Here is a 22,757-nt window from a genome sequence, read left to right on the forward strand (position 1 = left end):
ACACAGTGTTATTCGTGTACCTTAGGCCAGATCTCCCAGCTCCGCTTTTCTGAAAGGTCTTCCTTTGACAATCTGACATGCCTTTCCCTCCTGCGATGATGGCTAAAAGTACTGGCAGCCTGCTTGGGAAAAGCAAAGAAGAAATCCTCCACAATTTGTTTGTTTGTTTGCTTTTAAGAGCGAACCTTGTTGATTATCAGCTAAAGCAGTCTGTCTAGAGACCAAAATCAAGTATGCGCATGCAGCTTCGTGGAGTTAGAGTTTGGAGGCTGTGAATTAATTAGCAATTTCTCTGAAGAACCGCAGCCTGACAATTCACAGACTTCATAGGTCTCTGCCTTTGATAAGCAGACAACGTACATGACAGCTTCCTGGGATCATGGTAGCCTACTTAGCACTGCAAACCACCAAAACACCAAAGGGGGACTTGCCAAAATAAGCTAACACAGTTCCTAAATGTTAGACATCAAAGCGTTAAAGGGGCTTTGTCATTTTAACCTGAGACAAATTAAAATTTCCATTTATTCTAACAGCGAGGAAAAAAATGAACTCCCACGGGAGGATTTGATTCCTCAGGTAGCTGAGTGTAAAGGAGATCCAGTATGGCTTGGATAACTTATTGGTAATGGTTACAAACCGTCCCATTGCTAGATAGTTCGTTACCTTCTTTAGGTAGTTTGTGTGTGTGCTTCCTGCTCCCAGGAATCTTTGGCAGAAAATGCAGGCTTAAAATGACACATTTCTACTCTTTAAAGTCATTGCTAAAAACATTAAAACCTTGTGTGCGTTTAGCCTGGCAGCAGAGCTGTAAATAGCAGTGAAAACAGAGGCAATCGTCTTGCACCCCTCCTTTCTTCTTGTGTTTGTTGTGTGCTTGCCGTGTTTCACCTTCAAGAAAACCGATACCTCTTATTAGCTGGTTCAGCAGCTTAACTGCACATCTGAACCGCGGACTGGACACTGCTGCACAAAGACCGAAAAAAAGAGTCCCTGTTTTGAGGCAATTCCAGTCTGGATATGTAAGGCAAAGGTAAGGGAAAGGGGCACCATGGGCAAAGGCACTTACTTGCTCTCTCGGTGAAGTGATTTATTTCCTGGCTTTCTCATCACTTTAAGTTGTGGAACTGCATCTCACAATAACAGGCAATGTCCCCCCGCCAGGATTGCCCACTTGTAACAACATACAAATGTGAAACGTGGCTATTTACCAGCCTGAATGGCAGCTTCACTTCGCCAAGACACACACAGCAGCACCTGGATTTTGCTTCTGAGATGTGTTTCTTTCCTTCTTGAGCTTTTTACTGAATTTCACAAGCTGTGTAAAGAGACACTTTTCACTGTTGGTCATCTTATTAACGATCTCATTTTTTCTTTGGAACACCTGCCTGTTATTTTGCTCCTTCTCTTCTTATTTACTACACACAGCACTATCTTACATATTGTTTCTTCCCTCCCCCTCCCCAAACTTAGCAGGGATAGATTCTATTTATACAGAGATGAAAGTTTGTTAGGAAGACTATAATACAGCTAAAAGGCTTTGCAAAAGATAACTCTCAGATTAAATATAATTAGGTATTTTTCCTAAATGCTTCATGCGTGACAATAGGAGGGTCAGACAGTCTCTGTGATTATCCCACGTTGCTTTTTCCCTACAGCACAATGCAGCCACTGTCTGTTCTCTTTTTTTAACTGACAAATTGTGGTTGCTGGGCTCTATATGTATATGCGGCTTTGTTTTGCTGCTCATTCTTGCCAAGTCTGCTCACTCCATAAGCATTGATTCTGCCCAGAGGAGGAGGAGTGAGAGCATGGCTGGAGGTGAGTCCTCCCCCCATCGCTTGGCAGTTCGAACTTCTCAAGGAGTCACAGACTAAAAAAGAAAAGATGAAAAATATATTCAGGCATTGATTCTGCCACCCATTTCTTTCTTAGCAATGCTTTTGCAATCACATTTTGCTATTAAAAAAATCCATTTTTCCCTTTCTAGCAACTGTGTGGAAGACTCAGAGTCAGCAGGTAAATATAACCAGAGAAACATGCTTTGGGGCTTCTGTTTATGCTTCTTTTTAACGCTGTGTCAGCATATCTGATTGTGGAGCTCTCTTGCCTGTATCAAGGAAAAAGGAACCTGATTAAGGAGTAAGTGCTTAAATTAAATGTGATTAGTTTGCTGATATATCCCTTTTCTCTCTCCCATTGTCAGTGTCTTTAGATTGCGCTCTGCACAGTGAAAGGTGCCCACATTAAACCAAACAGCTAACTTTAAAGTTCATATCAGTCTTTCACATTTTTGATTCAGGTTTTGCCATCGTTTCTCACAATTGCAGTATTTCAACTTGTCCTTGCAACTCCTCCACTTATACTAAAGGCCTCACAAATTATTTTATATTATTTCTGGCCCCAGTTCCTTTATTCCTTCGAACACAGAAGAAATACAGCTTTGTTTTATTTATTTATTTATTTATTTATTTATTTTTAGCTCAGAAAACACAGAAGAAAAGAAATTAGAACTATGTTTTGTTTATTCCAAGCTTTCGTACCAATTACTATGATACTTTAGGACTGAACTCAGGCTTTTTGCAAGCTCAGAGCTGACAATAATATACTACAACTGAGGAAATTTGCTTTGGAGCATTTTTAGTTCCTTTGCTCCTCTATGTATCTAGCCCCACCAGCTGCTTCTAAAACTTGTACTTCAGCTGCTATAATCTTATCATTAAAGGTGGATTTGAGTATTAAGAACCAATGAACAGACCTTTGTGCTTGCAACTAGAAGCTGGGAGATGACTCTGCATTTAAGGTGCAAGCTCAGCTTTACTCCAGCGCTGAGTACTAATCCAGTATAATCGAGTGTTAGATGGGATGAACTCGCGGCAACTCCTTTAGAGAGATGCATCTCTTTGCTTTTTTTGTTCAGCTGCTGCTTTCTGACTTTTCAAATCCCGTCTGTGTTGTTGTTTTTGTTTCCTACCCATGCAGTGGTAACATGAGGAAAAAAGCTGAATTTGACCACGTCCATGAGGATGTCAAGCGTTTAGATTTTATTGGTTTAGAAGCTTACTAAATTTAAACAGAAGCATTAACATGGCCTTGGGCTCTCTTGACAGTTATAAACTCTTCCTTGGGGGGATTTCTGTAATGCTTTCTAATCAGCTTAAGGAGTTAATTAAACAGCTGTCACTTAGCTTCTTAATTCTGAGACTTGATGCTAAATAAGATTTGAAATTAGTTATGCATGACTGAAGCACGGATTCTCTGATATAAATAAGATGGCTGCTAGCTGAAGAGGAGCGAAATCTAGGCCTTTTAAAAAAAATAAGGATTCAAGGTGATACCCTGGATTAGTGCTCTCTGATTAACAGAGAACAACAACAACAAAAAAGTGGAAAATGGGAGATATTAATGAGTGCCAAATAAGATGGGTTGTCAGGCAGCTATTCATTCTCATTTGGTGGCATGCCCTGACTTCAGGAGTTTTCAGTGATCATTTTCTTCTCTTCCCTATTGCAGTTTGTACATAGTAAAGCCAAAAGCCAAGATACCAATTGAAAACAAAAGGGAACGTGTTGGATTTTAGAAGTCAGATATTTAGCTGGCAAAAATACACTCCACTACTACAATAAAAAATGCAACTAGAGGTCTATTGTGCTTATAGAACACATATTATAGCGTTGTGGGGACTTTTTAATACTTTTTTCCCTCATGTGTGGTAGCAGGACGAGTTCTTCTTCTCCTGAAGGGTATAAGCTGCAGATCAGTCCAAGTTATTTTGAGGAAACATGTCTGCGGGGCTTTTTTTGAGCACAGGCTGGTGCCTTGCTCACTGCTGCTTGTAGCATTGTGAGGTTTGTGAGGGCTAACAGAGGTTTAGCATGAAAATGATGTTTGAATCATGCTAAAATGCTTTTGGAAGAGAATGCTGGCAGCAACTACTAAATTTTTCTTTGTCACATAAGCTTGATGTGGGGCCTCAAAGCTAAGCATGAGTTAGTCATGTATTTCTTTTAAAAGTCATTATTAATACAAATGTTAGGAAATATTGGGTACACAGAGAGAAATAAGGGAAGAAAAAATATTCCTTAAGATTTATAAAGATATCGTTAAAGTCCTTCCTTTACACCTCAGGAATTATAAGGCAAAATATATCCAAAGGGAAATTAAATTGCAGGGAAGCTACCAATTAAAATTGAAAAAACCTAATAGGTATTCACTTCTGCATTTCTACTTAAATAGATGCTTACTGTGTACATCTGAATGTGTTTCTGCTGGAGGGCTTAATATGCTCAGTTATTTAATATTAAACTCTTCAGTAGGCAAAGAACACTCACTCCAGAATCTTCTTTAGAAGTATTACTCTATTTTTTTTTTTAATGTAGTAGCAATTTCAGAATAAAGATTGCTTGGTCTTCCATTTCTGTTACATGGAGAAAAATGGTTTTCTCTGATTGCTATTATTTCTTTTTATTATTCGGGGGGGGGGGGGGTTGATGTATGTGAATTATAGACATATGCTCCGTAGTAGGTAGAGAAAGTTCAGCATCTTTTTAATAGCTGCTCAGGGAATCAACTTTTAGCCATTAGAATACTTGGCTATAGCTTTGCTAAAGCATAACTATTCCTATCTTGCGGTGCCCTGACGTTGTATCTCCTGTACTCTATGTTAGTCACAGATAAAGAACATAATATTTCTTCAGATGATTCCTTTATCACTTAAGCAGCAAAAAGTAACACTTTTAAATTAGTAACTATTTAGATTTATAGCCTTTACATGCTGAGACTCTGAACTATAAATCTCTGCATAGCTAAATAAGTAGTATCATGTTTGTTTCTTCAAAATGAAATGATTTTTATATGCTTTCACTAGGGGAGCATTAAGCCCTTTCTAACCATTAAAGAAACGACTGAAGAAACATTTTACTCTGCCCCTGCTGTGTAAATTGGTGTAAATTGTTATTGTGCTTCTGTGTTCAAGGGTGAGACGCAAACCAGGTGCCTAAAGAAATCACCCTCCAAGTATATACTTTCAGCAGAGATATTGAAAACTCTGCAAACAGAATACACAGGTCAGTTATTCTAGCAGAGTTTAGCACAGCTTTGGACCATTGGCAGCTTGCTTTACCCTTCTTTTACTTTAGAGATGTATTGGATGGATTTGTTTTCCTGGGATTGAACAAATAGCTGCTGATAGAAAGTCAGAAAGTCACCACAGACCTTTCTATGAACTCCAGACATTACTTTTTGCCCCTCAACTTCCTGATTTCTTTTGGAGGGGGGACAAAGATTGTTTTGGAGATTTTTATGACTGTCTGAGAATCAACACTACTGTCACATGCTGCCCATTGTGCCGATAGGGACTGTGTGCGGTTCTGGAAGCACTTAGGTTCTGACCATAGATCTAGAACATGGATACAGGCAAAAACAATAACACTTTGAATCTGAGATTTTTTTTATTTTGGATAGAAACAACGTATGAATTTACTCCCTTACCTTCATATCAGGTAGGAATACAATTAGCTTGCATTTAGTTACTCTCATTTAAGTCACTGCGATCACTCATACTGTTGGGTGAAGTACAAATCTGATGGAGCGTAGCCTCAGATAGAAAGCTCTGGGACAGGACCTGAGACTATGTTACTGAGCATTGAAGCCAACTGAGTCTCTGGGCATGCAGAAATTCCCTGTGGATGAGATATGCTGTGCCCGTGCTTTTAGAAGGTATCAAAGGAGGAAAACAGAGTAGACGCAGTGAAATATTCAAGTACTAAGCAGCCTGTTTTTACATATGCTTCCATAGAGTGGCAGGTACCAGATATACTAGGATGCAGACTGTATTCAGAATATCCAAATCCAGCACTCGGAAAATTCAGAAACTCGAAGGAAATTCTTGAGGCTTGTGAGAATCATTCTCACTTACTAGCTCTTGCCAGGGGAAATTACATTTGCCTTTGGTAAGCAGACCTCATTAATCACACTCTTTCAAAGGCTTGGTTATTAAACTTCCCTATGCTTTACCAAGTAATTGCAAGCATCCTACTGTGATGTATCAACTGGAGCAATAAGGCCATTCCTGCTCGGGGGAGCAGGTCTTCTCAACTTGGTACAAGATGCAAGGAGCTAGGCATGTGATATGGCCTCAAATAGTCTCACCGAAAGGAGATGTATTCCCAAGTGTTCACAAAATCTTGACTTAATTCCTGGATTCTGTAATTTTCGTGGACGCATAATAGGACTAGTTCTGTCAAGCTGTTTCCACTGGCAGTTCTGTGGAGCCTATAGAAGAGTGGCAAAAGTATCTAAATAACCTGCGTGCAGTAACTTTGCTGCAAAGCCCAGATCTGAAAATAAAAGTACCTGGAAATATAATTGCAAATCTTTCCCAGATCCCAGTTGATTGAATAATATATTCTCTGCTGAGAGCAAATGTGCCCTCAAGATAGGAGATACAGGCAGATATTCTCACCTTTGTATGAATTATAATTTCAAAATATTTGAAGGGCTTTTGTACTGAAGGAGAGAGAGAATTTTCTTCTTAAATACTCTTTTCATGAAATCCTATTTCACCCTCCGCTAAAGATCATGGTGAAGAGGGGCAAATTTTAGCAAAGCAACTATCAAAAGACCAGGAGGGTTTTATCGTCATTGCTTTAAATACTGCTTTGAGTCCGAATAAAGTGTCTGTGTTTCTTTAAGTAACAGGAAAAGGTATTTTTGATCTGCATCCTTTAGATGAGCAAAATCCCAGCTTCTCCTCTTTAGCCCAAGAGGCAATAGGAGGAGTCATCATCTTCTGGTAACTTGGTTTCAAATCTCCCACTTTGTTGTCTTCCACAAGTAAAATCAGGTCAGTCTCAGAGCTCATAGTGTGAACTATTTAGATAATGAGAAGTTAGTACTTGGGGGGGCTTTGGAAGCCTTTATTTCACATGAGCCAGCTGAAATCAAGAGCCTCTTGTTCTACAGGATAGTCCATGATTTGCAGGCGCAGTTCTGAAAAGATCAGAGACGTTTCCAGGAACGAGCAGTATCTTGCTATTAGAAGCAGAAGAATTCAGGCTCTGAGTGTATCTGTGTATTTGTGCTCTCAGTGTTTCTTGGCACAAGCCAGTGGTATCTGCTGTGCGAGACTAATGTGACACCCAGGTAACAGAGTGCTGTGTAGTCTCATGCTCCTCATATAATCAGAACTCAGCGCCTTTAAATTAGAAGTGATAAATCAAAAAGAAGGGATGCATTTTGCAGTAATCATCACAACAAAGACATACCAGTGACACATGTCACTGCAGAGCTTGTTTTCTTCAAAGAGCCCAGATCCTTCTCAGAGTCATTCCTTTGCTGTGAGCCTTATTGAAGGGTAAAGAAACAGTTGTAGATAAGTGTTTGCCCACCGTTACCTACGAAGAGCCAGGGTGAAGTCCCAGAACACCTGACAAGGGTCTGATTGTCCGCAGTCCTGTGGTACTTTACACAGGACCAGAATGGTGACACTCTTAAACTAATTCCCTAGGAGGCAGGGTGGGGGAAACTAGATCTCTGCCATGAGAGGAAGCACTGTCGGCCCATCTTACAGGCTGAGAATTGCTAAACATGCCAACATTGCATCCTAAAGAGCAGTCTAAAGACTACCTCTAAGAGCAGAGTTTCTTCCATACACCTGGCCAGCCTGAGTGTCCAACTGAAGGTGCAGTCAGAAGCTATGCTAGAGCACACCATGCATGCCAGATGGTTTAATGTTCTTCCAGGTGGCGGTTGTAGCTGTTATTATCCCTGTGCAGGCTGTCTACAGACTGGAAGTTAGGAAGTGTGAGTATTGCAGGAGAAACGCCCCGCTGCGGGGATTTGTAAAAGATCACCCAGGAGATATGGGACAAAGTGGATTTCTGACCATCCTCAATCCAAACATGTATTCCCTAACAATTATATAGCACTTCTTTGGTCTAAATGTTGACAATATTTGTCTAATAGTGTCATAGGATTCCAGTATTTACAGAAAATGGTTTTGTGGGTAAAAAAGTAAGACGTAAGACGCAATTTTTATGGGATCACCAATATCATTAGTGATTAGGGTGAAGTTTTCACAGAAGGTACATCTTGTTTATGTGGCTCGGGGACATTCGTCAGGTGGTAAGTTGCTCATCATCTGACACTTGATGAGCATTCATGGACTAGCAGGTAGGGCACAAAAAATATCTTAACATCTCTGAAGCAAAACTGGGAGTTTGGTTCCAGGGTTGAAGGGAGGAAATTTGTCTTTTCTGTCTGCTGTCCTTGGAACAGTTCTTGGTATAGCCATTAGAAATTAAAGTAAAGATGAACCTAGGTGGTACTGATGAATTGATAGCAAAATATGATAACTAAAGGGGCTTTTTTTTGTCTCTTAGGAAGCAGAGATCCTGAACACAGCTATTCTCACTGGGAAAACAGTGGCTGTCCCTGTCAAAGTAATCTCTGTGGAAGATGATGGGACTGTGACTGATCTTCTGGAATCTGTGGAGTGCAGATCATCAGACGAAGACGTCATTAAGGTAGGGTCATACTGCTCTATTACACAAAGGCAAAGGCCCTGCAAAACAGTGGTGTTCTATAATGTGACAAGTTCTTTCGTCTTCCTAACTGTTCTGCTGCTGGGAGATTATCTTGAATTTGCACAAAATTGCACATTTTCCATCCTGCATGCCAACTACTTGGAATTGCCTGTCACTTCCCACTTTTGAAGTATTTTCAGAGTTTACCTTCTTACTTTTCAGCTATATGTACTGTGTAGGTTCAGAAATGCTGTCAGCTGATGTTCTAGAAAAGGACGTAATTCCTCTGAAGTTGATTTGCCACATTGGAACAGGAGCTCTATGACTCAAAGTTTGGGTCCCTTTTCAGTACTGACCCAGCAGTGGATCGCAAATAACGTTAGCTTTAAATTTAGGATTTTCTTCAGTCACATATCCTATGAGGGTGTCTCACAGGAAATATGTTGACCACCAATCATGGACTGGGATCTTCTGGATAAAGCACTTGACAGGTGGCTTCACTCTGTATAACAGCTCTATAGTCTGAACTTGATTGAAAGATAAATGGCAGACAATAATTGACTTCTACTCTTAGTTTTGACTCTTGGTGTGCACTTTCCTAGCCAGGGAGGAGGACAGAGTTTGCAGGAATGCCTTTAAGTGCCTTTTCATTACAGGAATCGTAGAGTCATGCAGGACCTTCAAGAAAATTGTTGTTCCTTGAAGGCTGTTGGCTTGTACCAACAATTAATACTAAAAGCTTGTAAGAAGATCTGCATATTCATCTTGGTTAATGGTTAAGAGATTGGCCAGCAGTGGTGTTGTGGGGGGCATGGTGGAAAGTATTCCAGCACGGGGACAGAAATGCTGGCTTGTCTACAGCAGCATTTATCTCTTTACAAACTTATCTGTGGCTGTCACTTGAGAAGAGGAAATGAGAGACATGGCTACAAATAAAAGTTAAAATTGGAATTTTTTAACATAACCAGCATGTTACAAAATGATTGCAAATACTACAGGCCACCCCCCTGGCTGCTGGAAATCACTGTTATCCCATTAACTTTTGTGAACTGCACCATATTGAGGACTCGGCCTTTGTGAAATTTGCCTTAGCCTAAAGCGGACTGGAATGTTAAGCTTTCTCCCTGTTATGTTAGTTCATTTTAATTTGGATTCAATCAGCTGAGGGTAGTTTGTAGTTCCAAAGCAAGCCTCCTCGGGCCCCATTATCTGAAAAAGATTCTTCCTACTGGACACTTTTTGCCTTTATAGGCGAAGATGAGTGTAGGTACTTGGTTGTTACTGTCATATGGGAGTTTGAGACATACCTACAAGTTTATTAACTTCATGTCACAGAGAGGCTAACAACTTGGAGCACGATAATTGAAGATTGGAGCTGGGTATAGGTTTAAATGATCTTTCTTGAGCTATTTCTACACAGAATTTCTTTCATTTTGTAAAAAAAAATAGTAATTTTTACACTCATTGGGCTTGTTTTCAATAATTTCTTCACAATAATTTCCTAATCACAAGATGAACAATTTCAGAGCCCAGCTTTTTTTATGTTTCCCTTTTAGAATCTGCTCAGGGTTTCTATTTATCTGAATAGCCACCACGCTGGTATTTCTGATTAAATGAGTCTTTCAGGTTGTCTTAATAGGGACATTTTTTTTTGGCTTCTATGAAGGCCTTTTGGTAAATCTGCCAAATACAGCAAACTGTTGGACTGACTCTAGGTTTGAAAACAGAAAGAAATTATTTGAGGTCCTGGTCTTGTGTTGTGGCAGTTAATGATTGAAGTCTTCACTCACTAGCTCACTCATTAACAAACTTCTTTTTTTTTCAGAAAACTAGAGAAAAGAATTTAAAAGAAAATATATCATTTGGAAGATATTTTAAAAGTTGGGTTTGTTATCTGAAGTTTTAGTTTATTGGAATGATTTGTTATATTCGTTGGGTATTTGTGTAATGCTTTTGTCTGAGATAAATATGCAACAGTTTGTAGTATACAATGACCTTAGCAAAGATGGTAAAGTGGTAGTACTGCTCAAGTGTGTATCTATCATTAATTGTAAGTACATTAATATACCGATACGGGCTTGTGTGCTTAACATTATTCATATATATACTGTTGCACAATGATGCTACTGATAGACCCCATATAAAAAACACAAGTCAGAGATCAAGACATTCTCGGCTTCTGCAAACTCCCCACTGGAGCTCACTCCTCCGCAGCAGGAAGATTGGTTTCAGCAGCATTAAAATGAGTTGCAAGTTTAAAGTGAGCTCTTAATTGAATATGTGTCTCCAAGTTTCCAGTTTACCTGCTCTGTTTCAGACCAAGCCTTATTCACAGACATCTTATCTAATGAAGATAAAGATACATAATTACTGGCCAGCCTTCAGCACACAACAGTAATTAGAGTTTCTATTCTCTGGGCATTAAGTAGTGAATATACAATGGAAGAAAAAGTCTGGTTAAAATGCCTGTTGAAATATAAAGATTAAGATTACTTTTTTTGTGTCTTTACTGTTGCTGTTTTTCATTGCACCTGTCCTATAGCATCTGACAGATTGATTACGTCTTAGTGGCTTAGCTTTTATTCCTGGGTTTTTTTGGTGTTGATTAATGATGAGCTTAAGCTCATTTACGTTGCAGAATGAGGGTACCTCATTCTTTTAGTTTCAAGGACTAGATTTATTACTCATTTCTCTCACCTGGAACTTCAAAGAACTTTAAAGAGCTGGATGAAATTCTGCACTGACTTTTCTGCTGAACTGCATCTCCTTGAACTAGATTGAAGTCAGGACAGAGTTTAGACAAATTATTATGTGAAATTATTTGCTCCACCATGACAGAGTAACCATGCCGAGACATTGAGGCATGTTATACATAGAGGCATATTGTAGGCTCTGTTTCACAAATGAGGAATCCAAGGCAAAGGGCTGTAAAGAAGTTCTGACCATTCAAGTAGATGGTAAAACTCCGCATGGAAAGGAGAGAGGTTGGTGAACAGATTTTTTTTGCTGAGCTGTTAGTATGGATCAGATTTTTAAGATGATTTAAATCAAGAATGAGGAGAGGGGAAAAATTAATGTATTTTAATTTTAATGTCATTTCGCAAAGGCATTTCCATTTCAAAATAGCCATTTTTTCAAGGCTCAACAAGGCCTTAAAGTCTCCAAAGCAATGCTTTCCAATGATCTGGATTTTCAAGATCTGTTAATTGAAAATCTGTGTTTTGTTTGCCCTGAAATGAAAACACCTTCAAGTTCATTTTGTTTGATCAGTTAAAGAAAAATTCACATATATTCTCAGCTCTGTCCAGAAGCCAGAAGTCACACAGTGAATGGTGCCAACACTGGGAACAAGGTTCAGTTTCTCAGGCCCCTTTTTGTATTTCACTGTGTATTTTGTAGAGGACTCCGTTCAAAATCTGTGTTATCTGAAATTGTGTGCTTTCCTAACAAAATACATTTTTCTTATTTCCTTCCGGAGAATCCGGTGCCTTTCTTAGATCACAGATAAGGATGCAAATGAGCGCCAGGCACACTAACTTTGCTCTGTATTATGAGGAAACTCCTGGGGGCAGCAGGGGTGAAAGGAGGGTGGTTATTTCAGGTATGCTTTGCAAACCGTGGGCTTACCCAGCGCCATGGGGCTCTGTTCCACACGCAGGGGCCGTGCAGGATGATGGAGCGCGGCCTCTCGCTCTCAATTCCCATTTCCCAAAGCAGCAGCTCTACAACCAGTCCTGCCTGTGGGATGATTGCCTGATGTTTGTGCTTCTCCTCTGCAGAGTCTTATCTTTCTGGTTCTGCGTGAGGAGCAGAGCAGTGATGTTTGCCCGCTTGCTCTTTATCAGGCAGCTGTGGCGTCGTGGAGCCAGGCTCCCCCAAACACAGCTACGTGGTGGGCAGTTACCGCTGGTCTGGTGAAGGCTTGGTAGCTGCTTTGCTCTGTTTGGATTGCATTTGAGGGGATAGCAACACACCTAGCAATTTGTAAAATATTCCTGCAGACTAATCAGTCTTTCAGTAACACTTAGTGTGGTTTTATCAGTGGCAAAATGAACTTCTTTTTAATAAAGTGACAGACTTTACAAAAACTGAAGTATCAGAACATGTGAAACCGCCTGGAGCAGGCAGTGTTTTAAAGCATTAAACTTTTACCAGCTGTTTCTCTTCTTTTTTACAGTGGTGCACTTCAGGGAAAAGTTGAATTCTTCTAAAGTCAGCGCAGTAACACAGTAAAAAAAAATCAAAAGGAGAAGGTAATCAGGCCCAGGATTTTATCTGCTCTTTACTTTAGCATTAGCAGTTCCAGGGCTGCAGATTTCACAACCATACTGCTAGTGGCAGTCCATTTGATATTCTTTTACAATGCATTCTTGGATGCATGTGATTGCACGAGCTTTCAGTTCCAGCTTTCAGCTGGAAAAGAAAACCTTCGTGGCTGCAGGGCTCCCAAAATGAAGATACTGCAAGGATACTCCAAATCAGTATGAAGAATCCTAGTTTCCTTGTGATCTCTTGAGGTTAAGCCAAGCTAAGAGTGATGAGATGTATGTTAATGACTCGATCGACTCTTAACTGCTTACCCAGTAATAAGGGAGAAGCCAAGTATTCACCTTTTCTGGTGCTTGCTCCGGTGAATTAGTAGGGGTAGAAGGACCAAAGGAGAAGAAACCATCCTGCAGTGAGGACAAAGCAAAACAGGAGAGGAAAGAGCAAAGCAAAGAGAGTGAGGAAGAGCAAACACCTGTTTCAGGAGCAGTGAGCTATTAAACCAGCTAAACAGAACATGCAATATCACATTGTGGTGAGGTCATTGCGTTGGTTTTGGTCACTCAGGGCGCAGAGGACCCAAATAGAAGGAAAAATCAAATGTAAACAGCATAATTTGTTGAATGATATCAAAGAAAATAGTTTCTCATCAGAAAATGGGATTTTGTCTGGATTGAACACTTGCATAGAATGTCACTGTGAAGGGATGAATTTTATAATGGGAAAATAAATCTCTGCCTTCAGGGTTCTGGGAAGATCAGGTTCATGCCATGGTTTTCCACAACAGTGTGCATTCTCTCACCAGATGAACTGCCTTATACCATCCCAAATAATTCTGATCTGTCTTGAAATAGACATTTGATTTAAGTCAGCAAATGGCTGTTTTTATTTTCTGCAATGTCTAAACATTTCATTTTGATAGAAAATGATGAATTCATGTCCTGTCATTTCATCTCAGTTTCAGTATTCCTGACATCAGAATCTTTCTGAACTTTTCACCTTAGGATGAAGCAACTCTGGAAAAGAAAATACTTTTTCTGATCTGCTCTAGTAATCAGCAGACAGGGCAAACGTGGAAAAATGCTCTACTAAAAATAAAAGTTGTAATAATAACTGTTGAGTTCAGTCCATGTGCTGTTGATGTTGCTTGTAAAGGGAGCAGGAACAATTTTAATCTCTCTCTGGTATGAAAAGCAGATATGGCAAAGATGAGTTCTGAACATAGAAGTGATATAACAGTCCCACCTCTCCCAGGAATCATCTGAAACTCACCTAAAGCTGTTGGAGTTACTGGATTTGTCTCTTTCATATTCGGTCAATTCATCATTCTGATGTGAATCTTGAGGAAGGTTTTTATGGAGTTTTTTGCCTTCTTGTAATCATCTGTACTGAAAATCCCAGTGTGACTGCTACGCTGTCTGTTGACTGCAGTTTCTTTATGTTTACGAAAGGCTATAAGCATACAAGATACAAAACTTCTCTGTAAGACAAAAATCCAATTTATTCCTAAACTGAGGCTTCCTCTGAGTTCTAAAGAAGGTAGGCAGAAATCTCTCTCTTTGTGCTTCATGGGAAAAAATATATATTCTTGTAAAGCCAGGGATGATGATCTCTTTCTTTCTGGGGGTATGTCTACTCCTTCATTGGGAGGAATATGTCCATAGCCATGAAAAGAATGAGGAAAAATCCAAAGAACAGCCAATCAGTGATGCCAAAGGAGATCTGAGCCAGCAGATTTAATCTTTTGCTGAACCGAAAAAAGGGCTGATGAATGTCCCTCATGTGTTAAACAGTTGCAAAAGTACAGTTCTGTGACTGTTTAACATGGAACTGCCATCCCCATCTTTCTGCTGGCCATGAGTGCAGCTGAGTGAAAAGGAATCAATTCGGGCTTTTTTTGGTGAATGAACTGCCTGCCTGCTCAGCTCCCTGCTCCGTGGCTGAGTTCGGTTCACATGCTCACGGTGCTTGTGCCAGCACTGGAAAAGAAGTGACATCAGAGTGGGAATCATTAGCTAAGGTTGAAAGGTGGCTGGGAGTGCTGCTTTCTATTGCGTATTCACTTAAATGACGTGAAATTATGTCTTTGCACGGGCATTCCCTGTCACATCCTTAGTCTGACACCATCCACGTAAAAGGTGTATCCTGGCATGGGCCTCTGGTGAAGATGCTCAGGAATTTTGATGAAGAAGATCTTCCAAGTGCCTCTCCTGTTTCTGAATGTCGGATTTGTATAGCAAAAAATACCCGTGTAGGAATGTCAAAATCACCTTACCTTTCAAAAGGGTCTAAGGATCTTACTGGTTTTAGCTGCTTTTAAAGCCCAACTCATTGTATGCTGAATCCCAGTGTTAACAAGTGCTTCATCATCTCAATGAAAAGAGATTGGTTGAACTCCAGAAAAAGTGTTCAGAGGAAGTAAGGAACAGACAAGCTGAATACAAAGGGAAATCAGTTCTTTCTTCCACTGGGCTAAGCCAGCAGTGCATTACTGAAGCACATGTTACACTTTTATAAACGAAAGCTATATTGGGCTCAGATCATCCAATCGCATCTGTCTCCAAAACAGGAACTTGCGTTAATCACTGTAAGTTGTGATTCTTTCTCTTAAAAAGTTCCTTTAGCTTTAAAACTCCTTGTGCTATTCAGTTCCAGTGACCGTCTGCCACTTTCTTTTAGAAGGTGTGGTATTTATAGCTCTTCGTGCCAGCTCTGAGCCATCCGCCAGATCATGACACAAAACTCTGTGTTGCTTTATTACCACATAGCAAAAAGTGACAATATGCCAGAACTTGTTGTTTTCTCAGCCCAATTTAGGATTTTTCTGGACATATCAGATACGGCATAGCCACTAAATGACTTTGCTTTTGCTTATCATTTGCAGGACTGTCCAGATGTTGTATTAGCTGTGGAAGCGATTGGTTTTATTGAAGTAAAAATATATGTGACAAGATATTTTCAGCTGACTTAAATATGCTTGCATCTCATAGTACTATATTGATTAATATTAGATGAAGATTAGGCTGGTGATCTGGAATTAGTAGAGAAACTGTTGGTCAGGTCTGAAATAGCTTTAACATTAGCTATGGGACACTTGGAGGACTTGTGGCATTTGAAAGAACAGGGGACTTATTTAGGACATACATATATGAAGGGAAAAAAAAAAGCCTGCAATTGTTAGGAAGGCTACGAGATCAAAAAGGATATAACAAGACCAGGACTTCTAATCGTGTCAGTTATCTGGTTTTCATTGGTAATGAAGAAAGGAAGTATGCTCTAGTGGTTAAACCAGGGCTGGGATTTTAGGCATTGGTGCTCAGTTTGCATGCAGTCTATGATTTTTGATTTTCATTTCATTTGCTGCTACCTTAGTAAAGTTGGAAAACAATTGGATAACTCGTTGGATGGATTTTCAAATGCTGCATTGAAATGTGCGGGTTATAATATGGGCTCTGGCATATGCTTTCAGCAATGACATTGGTGTGCTATTGTAATCTTTGACATGTTATTTATTTGATCTATCTCAGCATAGACACATACAAAAGATGTATAATGGTTCTGAATTACCTTGACAGATAAAGAGTATTAATACTAAATCCCTGAAAAATGCTTTGAGGTCTTTACAGAAAACATAGTATCTAAGCATCATCATTATGACTGTTAATAATGTTCATAACCCTAACTAGGACAGAGCACAGACTCTTTAGGAAGCACTCCTGTTAAATTTAAGTTGATCATAGCATATAAAAGTTACTGTGATGATAAAATATTAGAGGCTAAGTAAGGATTTAGAAATATTTCCACGTTTCTTATGTAACAGGGGCTGTACAGGTCTGCTGACTGAAGATTTCTTCCCTTTTATCTACCGTCTGGACCATTTTGCATTACTTTCTAGGACCTTGTTGAGGCAAGCATGTAACCCTCCTTGACTGAAGCTTAAAAGGCAAGGACTTTGTACATCAGGCCACAGGCTAAATGAATTGATTTAGGCAAGATGAGTTTCAGACTTTTGTGGCTGATCCACTGAAATAAGGTACTTTTCGAATTATTTTTCTGTTCTGTTTTAAGGAGGTTGTCATGCTTACTGTTAACAGGACCAAGGATTAATTAATATGGAGAGAAGAGTTTTAGACACAAATCTAAAGGGTGACACAGTTCTCATTGGTGTGATGGACAGCGATACTTGAATTTCTGAGTGCTCTCCAGAGCACTTCTGAATTCAGGAAGGAATCTTGCAGATCAGTGTCCTGCTGCAGCTATAATGGTGAAACATCTGTATCCAAAGAGTAGGTTTTCGTGTCTCTTTTCCATGTACAGGAAAACGAGTATAAAGACAGTGTATGGGAGGTGATGTGCCCGCCTTTGGATATACTTCTTTCTGCAGCACTTGACTCTGTTAGCTGCTGTGGTCACTAACATTCAAGTAGTGATATTCAGCCCACTCATCATCTTAACTCAGCCTCACCTCTCGCTTCTGCGGTGGGTCTGTAGTGGCTGTCCAGCTGTTCCTGTCTATTGCTGCTGCTTTTGCTTATTTTCTGTGCTTGCCGTGTCTTATTTTTTCCTCTATGTTTCTGCCCTTATTTACCCGTTTGGTCGCCACCTTTTCTGAAAGCTTTGTGACAATAAAATATCTAATGTATCCTCATCCCTCACAAGCACGTTGGCTGCATGCCTAGATCCTGCAGTTCCTTATTTAAGATTTGCAGAAGAGTCCAACTTCTACTTAGGGGGCTAGGTAAGCTTGGACATAGCAAATGTATCCTATGAAAGACCAATTAATTCCTTCCCAGATACATTTTTGGTGTGGCACAATCAAATATAAAATCCTACTATCCTTAAATAGCTCAGAATGAATTTTTGAGGCAGGTGTTATCTGAGTCTGATTTATTATTAAAAAATAATCATCTGTAATAGTTCTCATGCTTTACACATGTGAAAGGACCTTGTCCATTGGCTTTGCTGAGTCTGTGGTACAGGCGTTGTGTTTGTTTGTAGGAGACATTAGTGCTATTTTTTTTCCCATGTCATCTACCCGTAGAAATAATGAAAAACTTTCCTGTTTCAGCCTTATTTTGCAGCATCACCTTGTTTAACTGGTTATTCGATATTAAGCCTAATTTCTCAAGCCATTTAGACATTCAAATCCAATTAATTTAATTGGGAATTAGAAACCTAAGCACCTACAAAACCTGGCCATAATGGTTCTCCAATTTTAGTTAAAAGTATAGCTGTGTATTTAGAGCAGGTGAATATTATAAAGAGCTGATATTTTCTCCCAACTTATACAATCTCTCACATATAACAACAATTAAAAATAACCTTATTAATTTCAAGCAGGTAATTATTTTGCAACTGTAAATGGGTTTTATTTAAGTAAATTTAGTCTTTAGACTTCAGGATTTGAGTGTCTTCAGCTATTTCTTTGAGCATTTGTGAGCATGTGAAAAGCTGTTGTAGTGTTTGAGATTTTGTGCAGACCTGGAGCTGATACCAAAATGAAACCTATGAACATGATGTTCCATTACATGCTCCATTTCATTCTACTAAAAGCCACAGCGGTAGAAATGAAACTTCAGTAATGAAGGAAAGCATCATTTGCCCTGGTGACTAGACATCTAAAGGCACAATGGATGTGCACTAAAATATATTTTATGCATTGTCTGCAAGTATTAGATTAATCGCACTTGACTGTCACTAAAAGAAAAAATCAGGGCCAGGCTCACATGCACACAGACATTTTCTGCTAATGATTGGATCTCATTTCTGCCACTGAAAATCCAGAGTTAACCCAGTGTAGTTAATGGGATTGCTCTGGACGTTATTTGCTGAAGAGAAGAGGAAGTCTAGTCCTTACTGGGATTTTTGTGTGTGTGTCTAAGCACAGCTCTCACCATTGCTCGATGGTTTAGTTTGGCATCAGCTTAATGCTGAAAGCGAAGATCAGCCAGAGCCAATTTTAGCTGTTTCAGTGCCATAGCCATAAGTCAGCCCATGTTTCTTTGAAAGTTCTTCACAGGTTTTGATGATGCTGAGCTGACTTTCAAGCTTGTAACAAATCTTGAAAGCAACTGTTTCCCCAGGGCTGAGAATTTCATCACAAGGATTTCACACAGGCCTGCAGACGGGATGAGAAACAGCCCCTCTGGCAATACAATTGTATGTGCTATACTAATTTTTGAAGACACCTTGACAAGTAGTTTTCCAATTTCTGCCCTTTGTTCCCAGGTTAAACAATGTGTGTGTCTAAACTCATCTTCCACTCTCTTTCCTCTAAGTAGATTCAGCTGGGCTGCATCCATTGATATTTATTTCTTTGGAGCTTAGGCTGCTAAGGAGGCTGTACGTAGGTACGACTAACCTCATCCTGTACTTTTTAGTATTCAGATCTGACAGTTATCATCTGGTCTGCAGCAGGGCTAATTACTGACAAGGGTTTTCTTCATGGGCTGGTTGGTTGGTTTGTTGCTGTCGAGGCTCTGAAAGAAACAAGTCCATAAAATGAGACATTAGATGTCGTAAAGTGTGCCTGACACAGAACAGATAAATCAGAAATTACTAAGTGACGTGACTGAAGATGATCCCAGAAGCACATTAGGTGGGAGAGGACTTCCTTCACTCAAAAGCACAGGAAACATATAAAGAATTAATCTGTTATTGTGTTGGTGGACGGGGAATCCACCGTGGAAGGGTCTTGGTCTCTTTCCCACTCAGTCATCACCAAAAGATGAGTTATCTGCTTTACACACTGTCAAGGGTGAAAAGATAAGCTGTTTACAAATGTCTAGTTTAAACAATTATGTTTAATCATATACTTATACCAACCTCTGGTAAAATATGTCAAGATAATATCAATCCCTAAGGGCCATAAGATACCCCTATTCTACAATGAATATCCCCAGATTTGGTAATAATTAGCTTTGTCTGATCTGTCATTTACTCTCTCTTTTGTTTGGTGAAAGGATCCAAGGAAGCATTGGAAAAACAATTTGACTGTAAGGCTGAAGTTTTCAATGTGAGTTAAGGTCACTGATCTTGTATAGTCTAATGGGGGTTGTGCTCAGGTTTCACTGGAAAATATCATTTAAGAAATCAGTTTAAGGGGGTGATCAGGATGAAATCTGATCTATCATTGGCAAGGCCTGGTAGTAAGCAGGTGATGTCCCACCAATCCAAAAGCAGGAAAACTCTTATCCACAAACCAGATGCAGTGAAAAAGCTTACAGGAACTTCTGCTGAAACCTCAGACTCATTACTTGGCTATCATTACACTTTCCTTTTGAAAAGGCTTTAAATGCATAGTCCTCTGTTCAGATGCACCCGGTATCTGCAGCACGCTGGTTGGGATTAAGGGAGGCATGTTTGTGTCTTCTGGAAGCTAGTCCCTGTGTAGAGCAGTTTGCTGCTAGCAGATTTCATGGGTGTTTCAGGACTGCCCTAAGTTTTTATGAGCTAAATCATAATGAGACCATCACTCAGGCAGGATTTTCTGGAGTTTGGTATGTTTTCTGTTCCTGGAAACTTCTTGACTTCTTTATCAGAAGCTGATGCTGCACTGACCAATCCAATTATCTGTAAGTGTAAAAGCCTCATTCGTTTTCTTTCCTCTTTATAGCACGACAGGAGTGCAAGTGGGCCAGAGCTGGGGCACCAAAGCTGACCTGAGTATATCTCTGAGGATACTCAGTTATTCCCTGCTTATCAAAGGAGGAAAATAAGGAGAAAATCTGCTGAAAATAAGCCATTTCTGCCTGCACTGGTATCGCTGTAAAACAGAGGCGAACTTCCAAGAGTAGTTTTGTATCAGGCATAGAAATGGGTATTAAATGAATGTCAGCTTTCTAGAGAGTGGGGCACCACCATGATCTCCTACTAATTATCTGTTCTACTAAATGCTTATCTAGCTAGTCTAGGGCTCTTGAGGGTTGACATCAAGTCTTTCATTTGTTAGAGTCATATTTTTAGCGTGAAATGTAGCCTGACATACAGAAAAGAGCAGTTTCTAATTAAACTTCCACCTAAATCCATTATAGCTGCTGAAGTCATTGGGACAGGGAGATGAAAGAGCTGTAATGATCCAAATATGTAAATATAGATGTAGAAGTTTGTTTGGAGGCATGAAGGTTAGAGGCCAGATATCACGAAACCAAACATAAAGCGTCTTGGCAGAAATTGAATCAGTGCATTAGTTATCATGGATTTTCATAAAAATAAAGTCATAATGCACATTCATGTTTCAGTTCATAAATGTGAAGTGACAGCCTATGAGTTAGCCACTGAAATGATATTATAGATGCAAAAAAAAAAAGAAGAATAGAGGAAATTGAGAAAGCAGAAGGGAGCATTGTAATAGAATTGGGCATTGGCATAAAGAAAAATCATGGAAAGGAGATTGATTTAATGGAAGATTTGAAAGTCAGGAACTCAAGGTGTTATCTACTCATCTGATAAAGAATCCCTGAGGCTACACAACTTTTAGCTGAAACAGCCGGATTTACTTAAAGTAGATGAACTTTAAATTTTTATGAGGAATAATGTATTACAAGGGAACACGGTCTATCAAGAAGTTGTGCAAAAGAGGAAGAAGCTTACATTGATCTGTTGGAAAATAATTTTGGCTTACAAATTGTGTCAGAAGATTTACAAGTAGATATGAAAATGAGGAATTGTAATCCAAAGAGCCTACATAGCAATATTTACATGGTAGCAATCTCTGAGTATTAGGAGGAAGGCGCTCTTGGTGAGTTGGCCAGACTGCTTCTGTGGATGGTGTTTTGTACATAAAAAGCAGGTGAGACAGACACAGATGCTATGTGAGTGATGTCTCCATCTAAGTGTCTTCTAACATGGAAAGGTTTATTTTAGCTTGTTAAAGCCTTTCAGGATTCACACATATGCATCTATAACTGCAAAGAGACTAGAATTTCCCTTGTCTGCACATGTCTGAGGGAAGAATGCTCACATATCCAGATTAAACTGTGCTGAGATCTCCTTTCAATAGCTGAAGGTGATAGAACAACTCTTTTTTTAGAACTGCATTATGCAAAAAAACATGGCAGCCAACAAGTTTGGAGCACGGCTTCGTCCTCAGCAGTCCTATAGGCGTGAAAAACTACACACTGAGATCTTGTAGCAATCATAGTTATGTTGCAAATACCACATCTTTCATTTTCCTTCTCTCTCCATTATATAGAGTACTGCTTCGCAAACAAATAAAAAAAAAAGGATTAGGGAACATCTTCGTAACCGCTGTATCTCAGCCTGTTGAGATATGCATACGGGTACGCAAAGGCTGGGTGGTACACAGTAGAAAAAGAGCCCGGGGGGCATTATATATAGTCATAGTATCATAGTATAGTTTGTGTCGGAAGGGACCTTAAAGCCCATCCAGTTCCACCCCCTGCCATGGGCAGGGACACCTCCCACTGGCTCAGGCTGCCCAAGGCCCATCCAACCTGGCCTGGAACCCCTCCAGGGATGGGGCAGCCACAGCTTCCCTGGGCAACCTGGGCCAGGGCCTCACCACTCTCATGGGGAAGAAATTCCTCCTAATGTCCAGTCTAACCTGTAATCAACTTTTCTCTTTCTGTAATGTGATTTTGCATGGTGAAGATCACCTTTGCTTCTGGAAAAAAGTCTGAATACTCTTAGCAAATCCCTCATGCACCTTCCTAAGGCAGATAACCCTTATTCACCTGAAGAGGAGTTTTATAACTCCCCTAGAGACATAGGAATTTTTGGAGACATTCAGAAGGCTTTGTGAAGGCCATTGAGTGCTATGCCACGCAAAGAAGTGCTCCCTCTTTCTCAGTCTTACTCTACCTGGAAAGAGATGAGTGGCAATCATCGGATACGTGCAGCTTTTTTCATAGTAGGTCTTGAAGTTGAGTGCAACTGAGTGGTGGCACAGGTGGGCTTCCAGCAGGAAAAGGGAGGGGTGCGATGGGATGCCAGCAAACCTTGCAGTCT

General features: G+C 39.9%; 1 protein-coding gene across 3 annotated transcripts in view; it reads left to right on the top strand.

The window, feature by feature from the left end:
- Nucleotides 1-22,757, top strand: part of TMEM132D (transmembrane protein 132D) — a 263,778-nt gene that overhangs the window by 210,708 nt on the left and 30,313 nt on the right. For all 3 annotated transcript variants that reach the window (XM_054082875.1, XM_009555725.2, XM_054082877.1), the window contains one exon: nucleotides 8,379-8,522. In XM_054082875.1, the coding sequence (XP_053938850.1) occupies nucleotides 8,379-8,522 (144 nt within the window). The remainder of the gene's footprint in view (nucleotides 1-8,378; nucleotides 8,523-22,757) is intronic.

The sequence above is a fragment of the Cuculus canorus genome, chromosome 17, assembly GCF_017976375.1.
Source record: "Cuculus canorus isolate bCucCan1 chromosome 17, bCucCan1.pri, whole genome shotgun sequence".
Taxonomy (NCBI): domain Eukaryota; kingdom Metazoa; phylum Chordata; class Aves; order Cuculiformes; family Cuculidae; genus Cuculus; species Cuculus canorus.